General features: G+C 46.0%; 1 protein-coding gene across 1 annotated transcript in view; it reads left to right on the top strand.

Moving 5' to 3' along the window:
- Nucleotides 1-526: 526 nt before the first annotated feature.
- The window catches only part of LOC118494545 (TBC1 domain family member 15-like), an 18,945-nt gene continuing 2,496 nt past the window's right edge, over nucleotides 527-16,975 (top strand). Inside the window, 11 exon segments of the mRNA XM_035998846.1 lie at nucleotides 527-647; nucleotides 2,178-2,279; nucleotides 3,203-3,277; nucleotides 4,100-4,241; nucleotides 8,104-8,311; nucleotides 8,908-9,010; nucleotides 9,149-9,343; nucleotides 10,870-10,998; nucleotides 13,839-13,942; nucleotides 14,285-14,379; nucleotides 16,853-16,969. Of these exon segments, the coding sequence (XP_035854739.1) occupies nucleotides 624-647; nucleotides 2,178-2,279; nucleotides 3,203-3,277; nucleotides 4,100-4,241; nucleotides 8,104-8,311; nucleotides 8,908-9,010; nucleotides 9,149-9,343; nucleotides 10,870-10,998; nucleotides 13,839-13,942; nucleotides 14,285-14,379; nucleotides 16,853-16,969 (1,294 nt within the window). The 5' untranslated portion in view covers nucleotides 527-623.

Genomic DNA, 16,975 nt, shown 5'->3' with positions numbered 1-16,975 from the left:
ATATATATATTATATATATATATATATATATATAAAATGTACTTTAAGTATGAAAATAAAAGTACTTTTATACTAATTAATGAATTATATATATAGATATATCTATATATATATATATATATATATATATATATTATATATATATTAGCTTCACAAATGTGAAAATTTGCTGATTAATTCATTTAATTAGTATCAAAGTACTTTTATTTTTCATACTTGAAGTACATTTTTGTGATTATACAAAGCAACAATAATAATATATAATGATAATAATGATAATAATATAAAAACATAATAATAATAATAATAATAATAATAATATGATAACAATAATAATAATGATAATAATAATAATAATAATATGATAACAATATAATACTGATACTAATATTAAAATATGTTTTATGTAAATATTAAAATATGTTATAATATAAACTGAAATATAAATACTGCATGATGAACTGTAACTGTGTCTCTATTTACCAATATCATAACAGAATAGTGAAGACGTAGCGCGCATGCGTGCCAGAGCTCTCCACCGGAAGCTGACTTGTCAGTCTTGTTTTGGTGGTTGACAGGCGCGTGAGCTGCCGACGTCACCAGTAGAGGCAGCAGACGGCGACATGGCGGCGGACTCTGCTCTGAAGGTAAAACATCTCTAGCTAGACACTCTGTCGTGTTATTCATGTCATATTTAACCGTGTCCGTCACCGGGTGTAACTTAACGCTGCGTCACCGCCACTCAGGCCGCCAACGGCTCAGCCGTTAGCTCTGAGCGGTTAGCTCGGCCGTTAGCCGCGGTGCTAGCTGTATTGTGACGTTGGCGACGCTATCAGGAGGAGGACACGTCACGAGCCCTGTCCTGTGGACTACACCGTCTCATCATGTCTCAGACACGGCTGGATATGTCATAGTTTTAATACACGACGCGACCCGAGGCTCCTACACGTCACCACACCAGCTGCGGTAGCATAGCATGTTGCTAACCAAGCTAGCCGTTCAACGGTTGTTGACACACTGGGCCCCTGACGTCACAGACCTGGCCAACGGCTGCCCGGTAGACTCCAGACGGGTTCCTGTATTCAGGGTTAAACCCGGGGATGGGAAGTAACTAAGTACTTCTACTCCACTACTGTACTTCAGTCTAGATGTGGAGGTACTTTCTACTTCGCCACATTTCAGAGAGAAATATTCTACTTTAGTTACTCCACTACATTCATCTGTTACAGCTTTAGTTACTAGTTACTTTAGTTACTCCACTACATTCATCTGTTACAGCTTTAGTTACTAGTTACTTTAGTTACTCCACTACATTTATCTGTTACAGCTTTAGTTACTAGTTACTTTAGTTACTCCACTACATTCATCTGTTACAGCTTTAGTTACTAGTTACTTTAGTTACTCCACTACATTCATCTGTTACAGCTTTAGTTACTAGTTACTTTAGTTACTCCACTACATTCATCTGTTACAGCTTTAGTTACTCGTTACTTTAGTTACTCCACTACACTCATCTGTTACAGCTTTAGTTACTAGTTACTTTAGTTACTCCACTACATTCATGTTACAGCTTTAGTTACTAGTTACTTTAGTTACTCCACTACATTCACCTGTTACAGCTTTAGTTACTAGTTACTTTAGTTACTCCACTACATTCACCTGTTACAGCTTTAGTTACTAGTTACTTTAGTTACTCCACTACATTTATCTGTTCCAGCTTTAGTTACTCGTTACTTTAGTTACTCCACTACATTCATCTGTTACAGCTTTAGTTACTAATTACTTTAGTTACTCCACTACACTCATCTGTTACAGCTTTAGTTACTAGTTACTTTAGTTACTCCACTACATTCATGTTACAGCTTTAGTTACTAGTTACTTTAGTTACTCCACTACATTCACCTGTTACAGCTTTAGTTACTAGTACTTTAGTTACTCCACTACATTCACCTGTTACAGCTTTAGTTACTAGTTACTTTAGTTACTCCACTACATTTATCTGTTCCAGCTTTAGTTACTAGTTACTTTAGTTACTCCACTACACTCATCTGTTACAGCTTTAGTTACTAGTTACTTTAGTTACTCCGCTACATTCTTCGACACACACACACACACAGTCAGACACACTAATCTATCACCGGTTATATTAGAAGGTAACTTCACCGTCTGTCCTACAGGTGATCTTTGAACTTGAAGGAGTCTTCATCCATCCGAGCAGCGATGAAGACGGCATGGAGCCAGATTTACTGGTTTCAGGGACGCTGCGGCTCGTTGACAAGGTAGATCACTTCACCAGTCGTTGTCGTGTCTCTCTGGTGTTCATACCAAACTGATGTCTCAGCCGATGTACACCTCGCTGTCACGGGGACATTCCTTCCTCAGCTGTTGTATGACTCAGACACATGGCTTGTTCTGTCCACACCTCAAACATCTCCAGTTTACTGTCCCAGAGACAAGAAACTAGAAAACATTCACATTTAACACGCTGACATCACACAAGTTCACCTGTTTCATCAGAGAAAATGACCCAAACTGATGAATAATGATCAGAATAGTTGCAGATTAATTTAACAGTTGAGTGAAGGAACTAGAACATATATCAGTCCCTCCAGAAAAACGTGATTATATGATCTCATAATTTAATGCATAATCAGCCAAAGTCCGCATATTTATTCGGGGGGCCGCATTTTTTCAAATACGCTGCACTTTCAACGCATAAATTGCCGATTTCCGTGCAAAATATGCGGGGCTTGCATGATTTCATAATCCCCGCATTTTCGTTGCAAAAAAGTCCCATATATCTTAGCAGAAAGATGAAAAATGTTGCGTTTACTTCACACAAGAGCAGCCATTTTCCCTGTTGCCATGGGAACGTTATGAAGTGACGTAATTACGCGACGTGAACATCATCGAAAAGCTGCAAACCCGCGATGAAGCCACGATGAAACCACAGTTTTAAAAAGTTCCTGCAATTTCATCGCATAAAAACTGCATAAATATCTCGCATATTCCATCACATTTTTTAAGAAAACGTGCCGCATAATCAAGGATTTTAGCCCAAAACAATCACAAAAAAACTCACATTTTCTGGAAGGAATGACATTGGGGGCGTCTCTGATTTGATGTGTGTGTGTTTTGACTGTAACACTGTTGTGTCTCCTGCTGAACTGTCTTGATGAGATGTTGTCCCTCTAAATGCCAGGATGCTGAAGTCTTGGTGGAGTACAGACCTGTGGAGGACGCAGTCGACCCGTCCAACATGCTGTGTGCTGGAAAGGTGTGTCTTCCTGGTGTCTGGTTGACATTATAATCCAGGCTTGTTCCTGGCTCACAGCCACGCAGGACAGTAAGCACGATCGGTCCATGAACAGTGAAGGCAGAGAGTCTGTGTTACCTCTAGAGATGGTCTGATACTATGTTTTGCTTCCTGATACCGATCCTGATACCTGAACTTGCGTATCGGCCGATACCGAGTACTGATCCAATGCATAAACTCCAGTACTTCCCGATACCGATACCAGCGTTTTAGGCAGTATCAGAGCCGATACTGGTATCGGAACATTTCTAGTTACCTTATTTGACATGATGAGAGGGTGTAACAGTGACTGTAGTTATCTCAGAGAAGTAAGGATGTAACAGTGACTGTAGTTATCTCAGAGAAGTAAGGATGTAACAGTGACTGTAGTTATCTCAGAGATGATGAGAGGATGTAACAGTGACTGTAGTTATCTCAGAGATGATGAGAGGGTGTAACAGTGACTGTAGTTATCTCAGAGATGATGAGAGGGTGTAACAGTGACTGTAGTTATCTCAGAGATGATGAGAGGGTGTAACAGTGACTGTAGTTATCTCAGAGATGATGAGAGGGTGTAACAGTGACTGTAGTTATCTCAGAGATGATGAGAGGGTGTAACAGTGACTGTAGTTATCTCAGAGATGATGAGAGGGTGTGTAACAGTGACTGTAGTTATCTCAGAGATGATGAGAGGGTGTAACAGTGACTGTAGTTATCTCAGAGATGATGAGAGGGTGTAACAGTGACTGTAGTTATCTCAGAGATGATGAGAGGATGTAACAGTGACTGTGTGTTTCCCATCAGGACTCCAGCTCAGTCATGGAGTGGGACCAGTGTTCGGGGGAGAAGTCCAAGTCTCTGATAGAGACACAGCAGAGCTACGAGACAGAGTGGGACATGATCAATGCTGTGTCCTTCAAGAAGAAAACCTTCACCAACGGAGACGGTAAGCTGTCATCCACTTCAAATACCTGCAAACTAGGTGTTAGGATAATTATTTATCAAATAATGGACTAAATGCAGCAAGTAGAGTCAGTATACAGCACTCCAGCATCAGTACAGGAAGTGACTGAAGATTGTTCACAACAGTGTCTTTTTAAAGGAGTTGGGAGTCAAGTTAGTTATTCGGTTCATGTATCAGTAGCTTTCTTCTGATCTCGGGTCAGGCCCGGCGTCTCCTCCACATTATGGTCTCTGCCCTCAGGGATGCATCCTGTGCTCTCTGCAAGGTCACTCAGCTTCCAGGATTAGCACACGACAGACAGAAGTACTGGAACAGCAGTTTGGATGCAAATGGTTTAATAAAGAAACTGAAGCTAAACGTTCTAAGCATAATTATTGTAACACTAGGCAGTGTTTCCTCTATGTTGATTTGGCATGGCAAAAAGTTATACCACCACGTAATCAGAAATAGGGCTGTCCAAAAAAATGTAGTCGCGGTTGCCTTTTAAGGCCCTGACCCACCAACCAGAAGGTGGCCATCGGCAGTAAAGCCAGTCAGACTGATCAGTCGGGTCCCCGAGGTCCAAAAAGTTCCTCAGAACACACTGAGGAGACGCCGACTTGAGCGTACGCTCTGCACGTGCGCGAAATGTAATACGTCTCCATAGCAGCAGGCGGCGCTGCTCTGTATTGTTTCCATTAACAGTCTGATTGTTTCCCAGAAAATGAGAACCGGCAGCTGATTGGACGAACACATCACGTGGGTCTGGTTTCTCCAGAAATTCACAGCCAGACTGTCATGGCGACTCGTTCAGAATACGATCTCATATTGGACTAAAATAGTTCACCGGAACGTGTTTCTGAAAACATTTGAAGAGAGAAATAGGCCGTGCAGTTGCTGAATCTGTCTTCATTTCACTGTCCTGTCTCCGACTGTCCTGTCTCCGACTGAACATGTCTCCGACTGAACATGTCTCCGACTGAACATGTCTCTGACTGAACATGTCTCCAACTGCCCTGTCTCTGACTGAACATGTCTCTGACTGAACATGTCTCTGACTGTCCTGTCTCCGACTGAACATGTCTCTGACTGAACATGTCTCCAACTGCCCTGTCTCTGACTGCCCTGTCTCTGACTGAACATGTCTCCGACTGTCCTGTCTCTGACTGAACATGTCTCTGACTGAACATGTCTCCGACTGTCCTGTCTCCGACTGTCCTGTCTCCGACTGAACATGTCTCTGACTGAACATGTCTCTGACTGTCCTGTCTCCGACTGAACATGTCTCTGACTGAACATGTCTCCAACTGCCCTGTCTCTGACTGCCCTGTCTCTGACTGAACATGTCTCCGACTGTCCTGTCTCCGACTGTCCTGTCTCCGACTGAACATGTCTCTGACTGAACATGTCTCTGACTGTCCTGTCTCTGACTGAACATGTCTCTGACTGAACATGTCTCCAACTGCCCTGTCTCTGACTGCCCTGTCTCTGACTGCCCTGTCTCTGACTGAACATGTCTCTGACTGCCCTGTCTCTGACTGCCCTGTCTCCGACTGAACATGTCTCTGACTGTCCTGTCTCTGACTGCCCTGTCTCCGACTGAACATGTCTCTGACTGTCCTGTCCTGTCTCTGACTGAACATGTCTCTGACTGTCCTGTCTCTGACTGTCCTGTCTCCGACTGAACATGTCTCTGACTGTCCTGTCCTGTCTCTGACTGAACATGTCTCTGACTGTCCTGTCTCCGACTGAACATGTCTCTGACTGTCCTGTCCTGTCTCTGACTGAACATGTCTCTGACTGTCCTGTCTCTGACTGAACATGTCTCTGACTGTCCTGTCTCCGACTGAACATGTCTCTGACTGTCCTGTCCTGTCTCTGACTGAACATGTCTCTGACTGTCCTGTCCTGTCTCTGACTGAACATGTCTCTGACTGAACATGTCTCCAACTGCCCTGTCTCCGACTGAACATGTCTCCGACTGAACATGTCTCTGACTGCCCTGTCTCTGACTGAACATGTCTCTGACTGTCCTGTCTCTGACTGTCCTGTCTCTGACTGAACATGTCTCTGACTGTCCTGTCTCTGACTGCCCTGTCTCTGACTGAACATGTCTCTGACTGTCCTGTCTCTGACTGTCCTGTCTCTGACTGAACATGTCTCTGACTGAACATGTCTCTGACTGTCCTGTCTCTGACTGTCCTGTCTCTGACTGAACATGTCTCTGACTGTCCTGTCTCTGACTGCCCTGTCTCTGACTGAACATGTCTCTGACTGTCCTGTCTCTGACTGTCCTGTCTCTGACTGCCCTGTCTCTGACTGAACATGTCTCTGACTGTCCTGTCTCTGACTGTCCTGTCTCTGACTGAACATGTCTCTGACTGTCCTGTCTCCGACTGTCCTGTCTCTGACTGTCCTCTCTCCGACTGCCCTGTCTCTGACTGTCCTGTCTCCGACTGTCCTGTCTCTGACTGTCCTGTCTCTGACTGCCCTGTCTCCGACTGCCCTGTCTCCGACTGTCCTGTCTCTGACTGCCCTGTCTCTGACTGTCCTGTCTCTGACTGTCCTGTCTCCGACTGAGCATGTCAGGTCGGTCCAAATGAAGGCCGACGGCGCCTCCAACGGCCGACGGCACGAACACACTGACCAGACTCGAATCACCGACCTCGCCAGACTGTCAGACGGCTGATTATGGGGCTGGTGTGTCTTCTCTCTTAAATGACCCTGCCGACATAATGCTACTGCCCTGCCCCCACTGCTAAAACCATCCTGAAGGAACCACTGCTAGGGCTGCCCAGTTATCCCAATATGGACTAGTAGGTTAGGCCCATTATTTATTAAGACTAAATATGTGTCAAACCATTCTGGATCAGGTTTGGAGCTGCAGAGACTACAGACTTAAGAAAAGACCTTTGGTCAGATCCTCACATAAATCACACTATAATCATTTACATTGTGTTCAATATAAATTGAAAATATATATAATAAAAAAGAAAATATGTCCCATTTACTTTAAATGTAGCTTTGTTTTAATACGTCCTGCTACTTTAAACACCGTGATCTCTAGAGAAACCGTTTTCTGGGTTTGACCACGTTGGTTACAGGAAGCTGGACCCCATGTTCCTCATGTCTCTGTGTCTGAGTGACTGATGGGAACAGCAACGCTGCAGCCGTGACTTCAGATTTAGACACACACATAGGAACCAAAGTTCCCCTTTAAGTTGTGTTAGTTACTACTGTGGGCGCCGACCGACTGGTTCTTATTATAACACTGACTGACTACCTCATGGAAAGAACCCTACAGGTTTTCTTAGGGATGCACCGATCCGGCTTTTCCAGTCCCGACACCGACACCGATGCCTGGGCTTGGTGTATCTGTCGATACCCGATACCGTAATAATTCACTGTATACCTTCACCTTATACCTTCCTTCACCATGTGGACAACATGGCATCATGACTTTGTGTAAACATACACGCCACTTTCCTAAAGCCAAGTGGCGTGTTATCTCTACGCCTTTTGAGCCTTTTTGAGCTGTCCACGTGTACGTCTACGCTGAATACAGCGGACGTAAACATGCACGTGCTGTGCTATCGCGAGAACGTCACACACCTGTAAAAAGAACATTGGGGAAGGCTTTAGTAACACTAAAAAATTACAAAAACGTGTGACACACAATGTGGATGAGTCAACTCTCGCGTGATTTCAGGACGAGACTTGGGGGAAGTTGAATCTTAAACCGGTTTCTGGGTTGAAGGACAGGTTTCCTCGAAGCAGTGTGCACCGTGGTTTGAGTTTAAATAACGGTTGTGTTGTGTGTTGTTGGGCTGAACCTACCTATTGATGTCAGGATGTTCTGTGTCAGGCTCTCTGAACCACGGCCACGAGAGGAGCCGCTGGGCCTTCTCCGTCAGCGTGGGGGACCTGCGCTCCGTCACGGTGAAGGTGGAGGGGTGGAGCTTCCTGCTCCTCAAACTGAAGGACTGCCGCTCCTCGCTACCCGCGCTGCACTTCCACCAGGGTGGCAGCACCGACTTCCTGGACAGCCTGAGGAGGGTCGCTCTGCTCAGCCCGTGAGTTTGTGTGTGTGTGTGTGTGTGTGTGTGTGTGTGTGTGTGTGTGTGTGTGTGTGTGTGTGTGTGTGTGTGTGTGTGTGTGTGTGTGTGTGTGTGTGTGTGTGTGTGTGTGTGTGTGTGTGTGTGTGTGTGTGTGTCCTGTTACATTATTCAGGACAGTGTGTGTCTGTCTCAGTGCACAGAGCTGTTATTAAAGATCATATCGAAGCCTTTCATAATAACAGCGTCTGGATTTAGTGCCAGATATAACAGCGGTGTGACGTCCTGCTCTCTGTCTGTCCCCTGATTGGCTGCGTCGTCTTTTATCAGATGCAGTGGAAGTCTGCAGAGACCCATAGAAAGGTTGACTAACGTAACGTTTGAAGTAACCAGGCCTCTGAGTCAGCAATCCCAATAACAAACTAACAATGAAGGGAAATGAAAGTCTGATTATCAAAGTTTTAAGAAACGTGGAACAAGCCAGCAGTGAGAGTATAAACCCGCCAGAAGCCTCTGAAGTCTGTGTGTGTGTGTGTGTGTGTGTGTGTGTGTGTGTGTGTGTGTGTGTGTGTGTGTGTGTGTGTGTGTGTGTGTGTGTGTGTGTGTGTTTTCAGATCTCCTGATGATGAAACCTGTCTGCTGGTCAGTTCTCCAAACAGAGCTCTGTCTCAGTCCTTTGAGAACCTTCTGGATGACAACAACTTTGGACTCGTTAATGTAAGAAGCTAAATCACTCTGAAAGTCATACATGACCCCAATCAAAATCACAATATTGTCTAAATCAAAGTGTGATATCAGTGTAAGCGTGGTCAGTGCTGTGTGTTTGATGTTAAGAGAAGAGTGTGTTTCCAGCAGAAGTTCAGGAAGGACCCGTACGTCACCACGCTGGGCGGCTTCTCCAAAGTCACCAACTACATCTTTGATGCTTTCCGGGGGACGGAGGAGCAGCACCAGCGCCCCCCGGAGGAGGTGGCCGACCTGCTGACTGAAGTCATCCCGGGACTGGAGATCAACCAGCAGGAAGAGCCCGGCTTTGAGGTTATCACCAGGGTGAGACCCAACAGCACCCCACCATTAGTATTATTATTAGTATTATTTTTAGTATTAGAGATGCACCGATTACAACTTTCTAGGCCGATTCCGATTTCTGATTTCTTTGAGTTAGGCCAGCCGATACCGATTTTAGCCGATTCCGATTTCATTTTTTCTAACCACTTTACAGCACACACACATCTTTTCACTTCCAATATCAACTAAAGAAATGTGATTTAGGTTTTTGGTGTCGTCCCTCCACGCCCTACTTTCTCCTTGCAGGTGTTGCATATTGCAAACTTGTTATCTTCTGCACACACGCTGAAGAATTCCCAAACAGCTGACATGTTGCAGGTTAATTCACCAGGTTCCTACATGTGGAGAATAGCGCCGACACGCGGCGGAGAAGTTGAGAGAAAGGAGAAAGAGAGCGTGCTGTGGCGTCCGTGCTGTGGCGTCCGTGTTGTGGCGTCCGTGCTGTGGCGTCCGTGCTGTGGCGTCCGTGCTGTGGAGTCCGTGTGTGCGTGCGTCCTTGAGAACTGTAACTGGTATAACTTATGTTGTCAGTTAATTGGAGCGTTGACCAGCATGACATCACCATATGTCAGACTGACCTGCCGGTCGCCGGTCATGGCCGAGCACGTGAAAACCGGCCAATTCTGGTCACCGGCCGCTCTATCGGTGCATCTCTAGTTATTATTATTATTAGAATTATTACTGGCTTCCAGTCTGTCTGTCTGTCTCTCTCTCCGTCTATGTGTCTGTCTGTCTCTTTCTGTCTGTCTGTCTGTCTATCTCTCTGTCTGTCTGTCTCTCTCTCTCTCTGTCTCTCTCTCCGTCTGTCTGTCTGTCTCTCTCTCCGTCTGTCTGTCTGTCTCTCTCTGTCTGTCTGTCTCTTTCTGTCTGTCTGTCTCTCTCTCTCTGTCTGTCTGTGTGTTTGTCTGTCTGTGTCTCTCTCTGTCTGTTCATCTCTCACTCTCTGTGTCTCTGTCTCTCTCTTACCTGTCTCTCTGTCTGTCTGTGTCTCTGTCTGTCTCTCTTACCTGTCTGTCTCTCTTACCTGTCTCTCTGCCTGTCTGTGTCTCTGTCTGTCTCTCTTACCTGTCTGTCTGTCTCTCTTACCTGTCTGTCTGTCTCTCTTACCTGTCTGTCTCTCTGTCTGTCTGTGTCTCTTACCTGTCTGTCTGTGTCTGTCTGTCTCTCTTACCTGTGTCTCTGTCTGTCTGTCTCTCTCTTACCTGTCTCTCTGTCTGTCTGTCTGTCTGTCTGTGTCTGTCTGTCTTACCTGTCTGTCTGTCTGTCTGTCTCTCTTACCTGTCTGTCTGTCTCTCTGTCTGTCTGTGTCTCTGTCTGTTTGTCTCTCTTACCTGTCTCTGTCTGTCTGTCTGTCTCTCTTACCTGTCTCTGTCTGTGTCTCTTACCTGTCTGTCTGTCTCTCTTGTTTGTCTGTCTGTCTGTCTGTCTGTGTCTCTTACCTGTCTGTCTGTCTTACCTGTCTGTCTGTCTGTGTCTCTTACCTGTCTGTCTGTCCCCCTCCCTCTCAGATGGACCTGGGCCCGAGGCCGGAGGTATCCAGGCGGCCCCCCCTGTCAGCAGAGGACTGGACCAAACACCAGGATCCAGAGGGGAGGATGCTCAGCATTTCCAAGCTCAAACACCTCATCTTCAAAGGGGTCAGTGGGCTTCATAGTCTCAGTCCTCCATAGTCTCAGTCCTTCTCTCCATAGTCTCAGTCCTCCATAGTCTCAGTCCTTCTCTTCATAGTCTCAGTCCTTCTCTTCATAGTCTCAGTCCTCCATAGTCTCAGTCCTTTTCTCCATAGTCTCAGTCCTCCATAGTCTCAGTCCTTTTCTCCATAGTCTCAGTCCTCCATAGTCTCAGTCCTCCATAGTCTCAGTCCTTTTCTCCATAGTCTCAGTCCTCCATAGTCTCAGTCCTCCATAGTCTCAGTCCTTTTCTCCATAGTCTCAGTCCTCCATAGTCTCAGTCCTCCATAGTCTCAGTCCTTCTCTTCATAGTCTCAGTCCTTCTCTCCATAGTCTCAGTCCTTCTCTTCATAGTCTCAGTCCTCCATAGTCTCAGTCCTTCTCTTCATAGTCTCAGTCCTTCTCTTCATAGTCTCAGTCCTCCATAGTCTCAGTCCTTCTCTTCATAGTCTCAGTCCTCCATAGTCTCAGTCCTTTTCTCCATAGTCTCAGTCCTCCATAGTCTCAGTCCTTTTCTCCATAGTCTCAGTCCTTCTCTTCATAGTCTCAGTCCTCCATAGTCTCAGTCCTTCTCTTCATAGTCTCAGTCCTCCATAGTCTCAGTCCTTCTCTTCATAGTCTCAGTCCTTTTCTCCATAGTCTCAGTCCTCCATAGTCTCAGTCCTTCTCTTCATAGTCTCAGTCCTCCATAGTCTCAGTCCTTCTCTCCATAGTCTCAGTCCTTCTCTTCATAGTCTCAGTCCTTCTCTCCATAGTCTCAGTCCTTCTCTTCATAGTCTCAGCCCTTCTCTTCATAGTCTCAGTCCTTCTCTCCATAGTCTCAGTCCTCCATAGTCTCAGTCCTTCTCTTCATAGTCTCAGTCCTCCATAGTCTCAGTCCTTCTCTCCATAGTCTCAGTCCTTCTCTTCATAGTCTGTCCTTCTCTCCATAGTCTCAGTCCTTCTCTCCATAGTCTCAGTCCTCCATAGTCTCAGTCCTTCTCTCCATAGTCTCAGTCCTTCTCTTCATAGTCTCAGTCCTTCTCTCCATAGTCTCAGTCCTTCTCTTCATAGTCTCAGTCCTCCATAGTCTCAGTCCTTCTCTCCATAGTCTCAGTCCTCCATAGTCTCAGTCCTTCTCTTCATAGTCTCAGTCCTTCTCTTCATAGTCTCAGTCCTTCTCTCCATAGTCTCAGTCCTCCATAGTCTCAGTCCTTCTCTCCATAGTCTCAGTCCTTCTCTTCATAGTCTCAGTCCTTCTCTCCATAGTCTCAGTCCTTCTCTTCATAGTCTCAGTCCTCCATAGTCTCAGTCCTTCTCTCCATAGTCTCAGTCCTCCATAGTCTCAGTCCTTCTCTTCATAATCTCAGTCCTCCATAGTCTCAGTCCTTCTCTCCATAGTCTCAGTCCTTCTCTTCATAGTCTCAGTCCTTCTCTTCATAGTCTCAGTCCTTCTCTTCATAGTCTCAGTCCTCCATAGTCTCAGTCCTTCTCTCCATAGTCTCAGTCCTCCATAGTCTCAGTCCTTCTCTCCATAGTCTCAGTCCTCCATAGTCTCAGTCCTTCTCTCCATAGTCTCAGTCCTCCATAGTCTCAGTCCTTCTCTCCATATCTCAGCCCTTCTCTTCATAGTCTCAGTCCTTCTCTCCATAGTCTCAGTCCTCCATAGTCTCAGTCCTTCTCTTCATAGTCTCAGTCCTTCTCTTCATAGTCTCAGTCCTTCTCTTCATAGTCTCAGCCCTTCTCTTCATAGTCTCAGTCCTTCTCTTCATAGTCTCAGCCCTTCTCTTCATAGTCTCAGTCCTCCATAGTCTCAGTCCTTCTCTTCATAGTCTCAGTCCTTCTCTCCATAGTCTCAGTCCTTCTCTCCATAGTCTCAGTCCTCCATAGTCTCAGTCCTTCTCTTCATAGTCTCAGCCCTTCTCTTCATAGTCTCAGTCCTTCTCTCCATAGTCTCAGTCCTCCATAGTCTCAGTCCTTCTCTTCATAGTCTCAGTCCTTCTCTCCATAGTCTCAGTCCTTCTCTCCATAGTCTCAGCCCTTCTCTTCATAGTCTCAGTCCTTCTCTTCATAGTCTCAGTCCTTCTCTTCATAGTCTCAGTCCTTCTCTTCATAGTCTCAGTCCTCCATAGTCTCAGTCCTTCTCTCCATAGTCTCAGCCCTTCTCTTCATAGTCTCAGTCCTTCTCTTCATAGTCTCAGTCCTTCTCTTCATAGTCTCAGTCCTTCTCTCCATAGTCTCAGTCCTCCATAGTCTCAGTCCTTCTCTTCATAGTCTCAGTCCTCCATAGTCTCAGTCCTTCTCTTCATAGTCTCAGTCCTTTTCTCCATAGTCTCAGTCCTCCATAGTCTCAGTCCTTCTCTTCATAGTCTCAGCCCTCCATAGTCTCAGTCCTTCTCTCCATAGTCTCAGTCCTCCATAGTCTCAGTCCTTCTCTTCATAGTCTCAGTCCTTCTCTCCATAGTCTCAGTCCTTCTCTCCATAGTCTCAGTCCTCCATAGTCTGTCCTTCTCTCCATAGTCTCAGTCCTTCTCTTCATAGTCTCAGTCCTTCTCTCCATAGTCTCAGTCCTTCTCTCCATAGTCTCAGTCCTTCTCTCCATAGTCTCAGTCCTCCATAGTCTGTCCTTCTCTCCATAGTCTCAGTACTCCTCTCCTTTCTCTAACCCTCTACATCCTTTATCTGATTAAAAATTATTCAGCAACAGCCACATTATCATCAGCCTATCACCTGTCTTATAGTCTCACTAAATCACATTATCATTGTCTCTGTCTCATCATGTCTGTCTCTGTCACATTGTTTCTGTCTCATTGTCTCCTCCCCTGCAGGGACTCTGTCACGCGGTGAGGAAGGAAGCCTGGAAGTTCCTGCTGGGATATTTCCCGTGGGACAGCACGCTGGAGGAGAGGAAAGTCCTCCAGAGAGACAAAACGTAAGTTCATCAGTCAGCAGAAATCAGTGACTGATTGTTGAGATGACGTCAGCTCACAGCTTCTCCAATCAGCAGTCTTTGTTTTATAATACATGTCACATCTTTGGACTGGAAGACGTCCCTCTGACATCTCTATAGAAGACTATAGAAACTAATTATGACTTATTCAAAGAGTTCCAGCCTTGCTTGGAGATGTTTAAATACTCTAGTAAGTTAATGTCTGTGTATGTATATGTGTATATATATATATATAAATGAGAGAGAGAGATGAGTACTACAGTATCTGTGTATTTCTGTAGAGATGAGTACTAGTACTACAGTAATATCTGTGTATTTCTGTAGAGATGAGTACTTCAGGATGAAGCTGCAGTGGAAGTCAGTCAGCGAGGAGCAGGAGAGGAGGAATTCCAGACTGAGAGACTACAGGAGTCTGATAGGTGGGTCCCCCATTAACTCCAGACTGAGAGACTACAGGAGTCTGATAGGTGGGTCCCCCATTAACTCCAGACTGAGAGACTACGGGAGTCTGATAGGTGGGTCCCTCATTAACTCCAGACTGAGAGACTACAGGAGTCTGATAGGTGGGTCCCCCATTAACTCCAGACTGAGAGACTACAGGAGTCTGATAGGTGGGTCCCCCATTAACTCCAGACTGAGAGACTACGGGAGTCTGATAGGTGGGTCCCTCATTAACTCCAGACTGAGAGACTACGGGAGTCTGATAGGTGGGTCCCCCATTAACTCCAGACTGAGAGACTACAGGAGTCTGATAGGTGGGTCCCCCATTAACTCCAGACTGAGAGACTACGGGAGTCTGATAGGTGGGTCCCCCATTAACTCCAGACTGAGAGACTACAGGAGTCTGATAGGTGGGTCCCCCATTAACTCCAGACTGAGAGACTACGGGAGTCTGATAGGTGGGTCCCCCATTAACTCCAGACTGAGAGACTACGGGAGTCTGATAGGTGGGTCCCCCATTAACTCCAGACTGAGAGACTACGGGAGTCTGATAGGTGGGTCCCTCATTAACATCAGCTGATCGACAGTATCCTCACCAGGTTACCTTCTGCATGAATGGATCAGCTAGCCTGACCAGCCAGACCCCCATCCAGATGCTGGGTCTGACCCCCATCCAGATGTTGGGTCTGGGAACTCCCCATTGGCTGGGCTCAATCCGAGGGGCGGGATAAACTTCTTTCACATTCCCTCTGCACCAATAGGATAGCTCTCCAACCAATCAGAGCAACGCTAGCTGATAGATTAAACTTTAAACTCTGAACTCGTTTTCCTTTTTTAAGAATGACTTCAGAGCCGTTCTTTGTTCTTTTCTCAAAGAAAAGCTGAACTCCAAGTCTTCCAGAAGACCGCTGTTCACCAGCAGCAGCAGCCATAGGTCCCGCCCACCCACTCTATACACAATGTTATTGGCCTGACCAGAAGTTGGTTTTTCCAGCTCCCAAGCCAACGGAGAGTGCCTAGACCCCCCTAGCAGCAGCAATTGTAATTTGCTGCCAGTGGGGTCTAGATTTCTAGGCTATGGATCAGTAGTTTGGTCTCTAAAATGTCAGAAAATGGTGAAAAATGTGGTTCAGTGTTTCCCAAAAAGCCCAAGATAATGACCTTACACGTCTTGTTTTGTCCTCAACTCAAAGACGTTGAGTTTCCTGTCCCAGAGGAGAGGAGACACTAGAACATACTCACATTAACACGCTGATTTATTATCAATGACTCACTGATTCATGGAGGAATGTAATATTTGATAACTGATCTATTAACCTTTGCTGTTGACTGTAAACTGCAGTGGGGGGGTTACTGCCTCTGGCTCTTTTCCTGCTGCCAACGTTAGCCAACGTTAGCCAACGTTAGTCAACGTTAGCTCCGTGATTGCTGGATATACCAAACTAACCAGTCTTCACTCTCCTGGAGCTGAAAGGAACAGCACGACTGTGGATTAAGGTTGGCCAAAAAAAGGCGCTACGCTTTTCCATGTCTTATTTAGCTAAGAGGAAGCTCAACTAAAGCCAGTGGCCAACACTACATATCAACCACAGCCGGCAGTATGTAGGCTACGTTGCTGTGAGCTGTAGCCTACATCCACCTCCTCTAACCACCTGATCTCTGACATTATTCCTTCACAGCACGAGACAGCACCGTCTCCCTCTCCCTCTCTCTCTCTCTCTCTCTCCCTCTCCCTCTCCCTCTCTCTCTCTCTCCCTCTCTCTCTCTCTCTCTCTCTCTCTCCCTCTCCCTCTCTCTCTCTCCCTCTCCCTCTCTCTCTCTCTCTCTCTCTCTCTGTCTCTCTCTCTCTGTCTCTGTCTCTGTCTCTGTCTCTCTCTGTGTGTGTCTCTCTCTCTCTCTGTGTCTGTGCTGATTAGTTCTCATAACGGTCCAGGTGGGTAGACCACTGCCCTGAGTCCATGAGGCTAATGTCTGATGACTCCACATGGTCATTGTGATATTTTGTGATTACATTCTGAATCTGCAGCGTTCTCTGTCAGGTCAGTCAGTAGTAGGCTATACAGGGGAGTTGCATATGAAGTGGTTTGGGGTCCTTCTGTAAGTCATTGTGGGCTACAATTTGGTTTTGAAGAATTCTACAAGCAGCAATACCACAGGCCAAGCAATCGGCCCGCTCCAAACAGGCTCATCTTCAACGGGCACTGAACTAGTCTGAATAAAACAGAGAAAAGCACACAGAGGCTTCACAATCTGCAGACCCCGTCTGACCTCTGACCTTCGCCTCACACCAAGAAAACTCCCCAAAAACCTTTCAGACCTTTCTTTCCTTGGTCCAGACTTTAAGAAGGGCTGTTACAGAGTCTCTGTAGATACTCTGTCTGTAAAGTGTCCTGAGATAACTCTGTTAGGATCTGATGCTTCTCTGACTATCACGCCGTCTGCTGTCTTCAGAGAAAGACGTGAACCGGACGGACAGAACCAACCGGTTCTACGAAGGCATGGACAACCCGGGTCTGGTGCTGCTGCACGACATCCTGATGACCTACTGCATGTACGACTTCGACCTGGGTGAGT

The sequence above is a fragment of the Sander lucioperca genome, unplaced genomic scaffold (genome assembly GCF_008315115.2).
Source record: "Sander lucioperca isolate FBNREF2018 unplaced genomic scaffold, SLUC_FBN_1.2 Unpl_19, whole genome shotgun sequence".
NCBI lineage: Eukaryota > Metazoa > Chordata > Actinopteri > Perciformes > Percidae > Sander > Sander lucioperca.
Note: the sequence above shows the minus strand (reverse complement) of the source record. Positions and strands in the feature narration are given on the sequence as shown.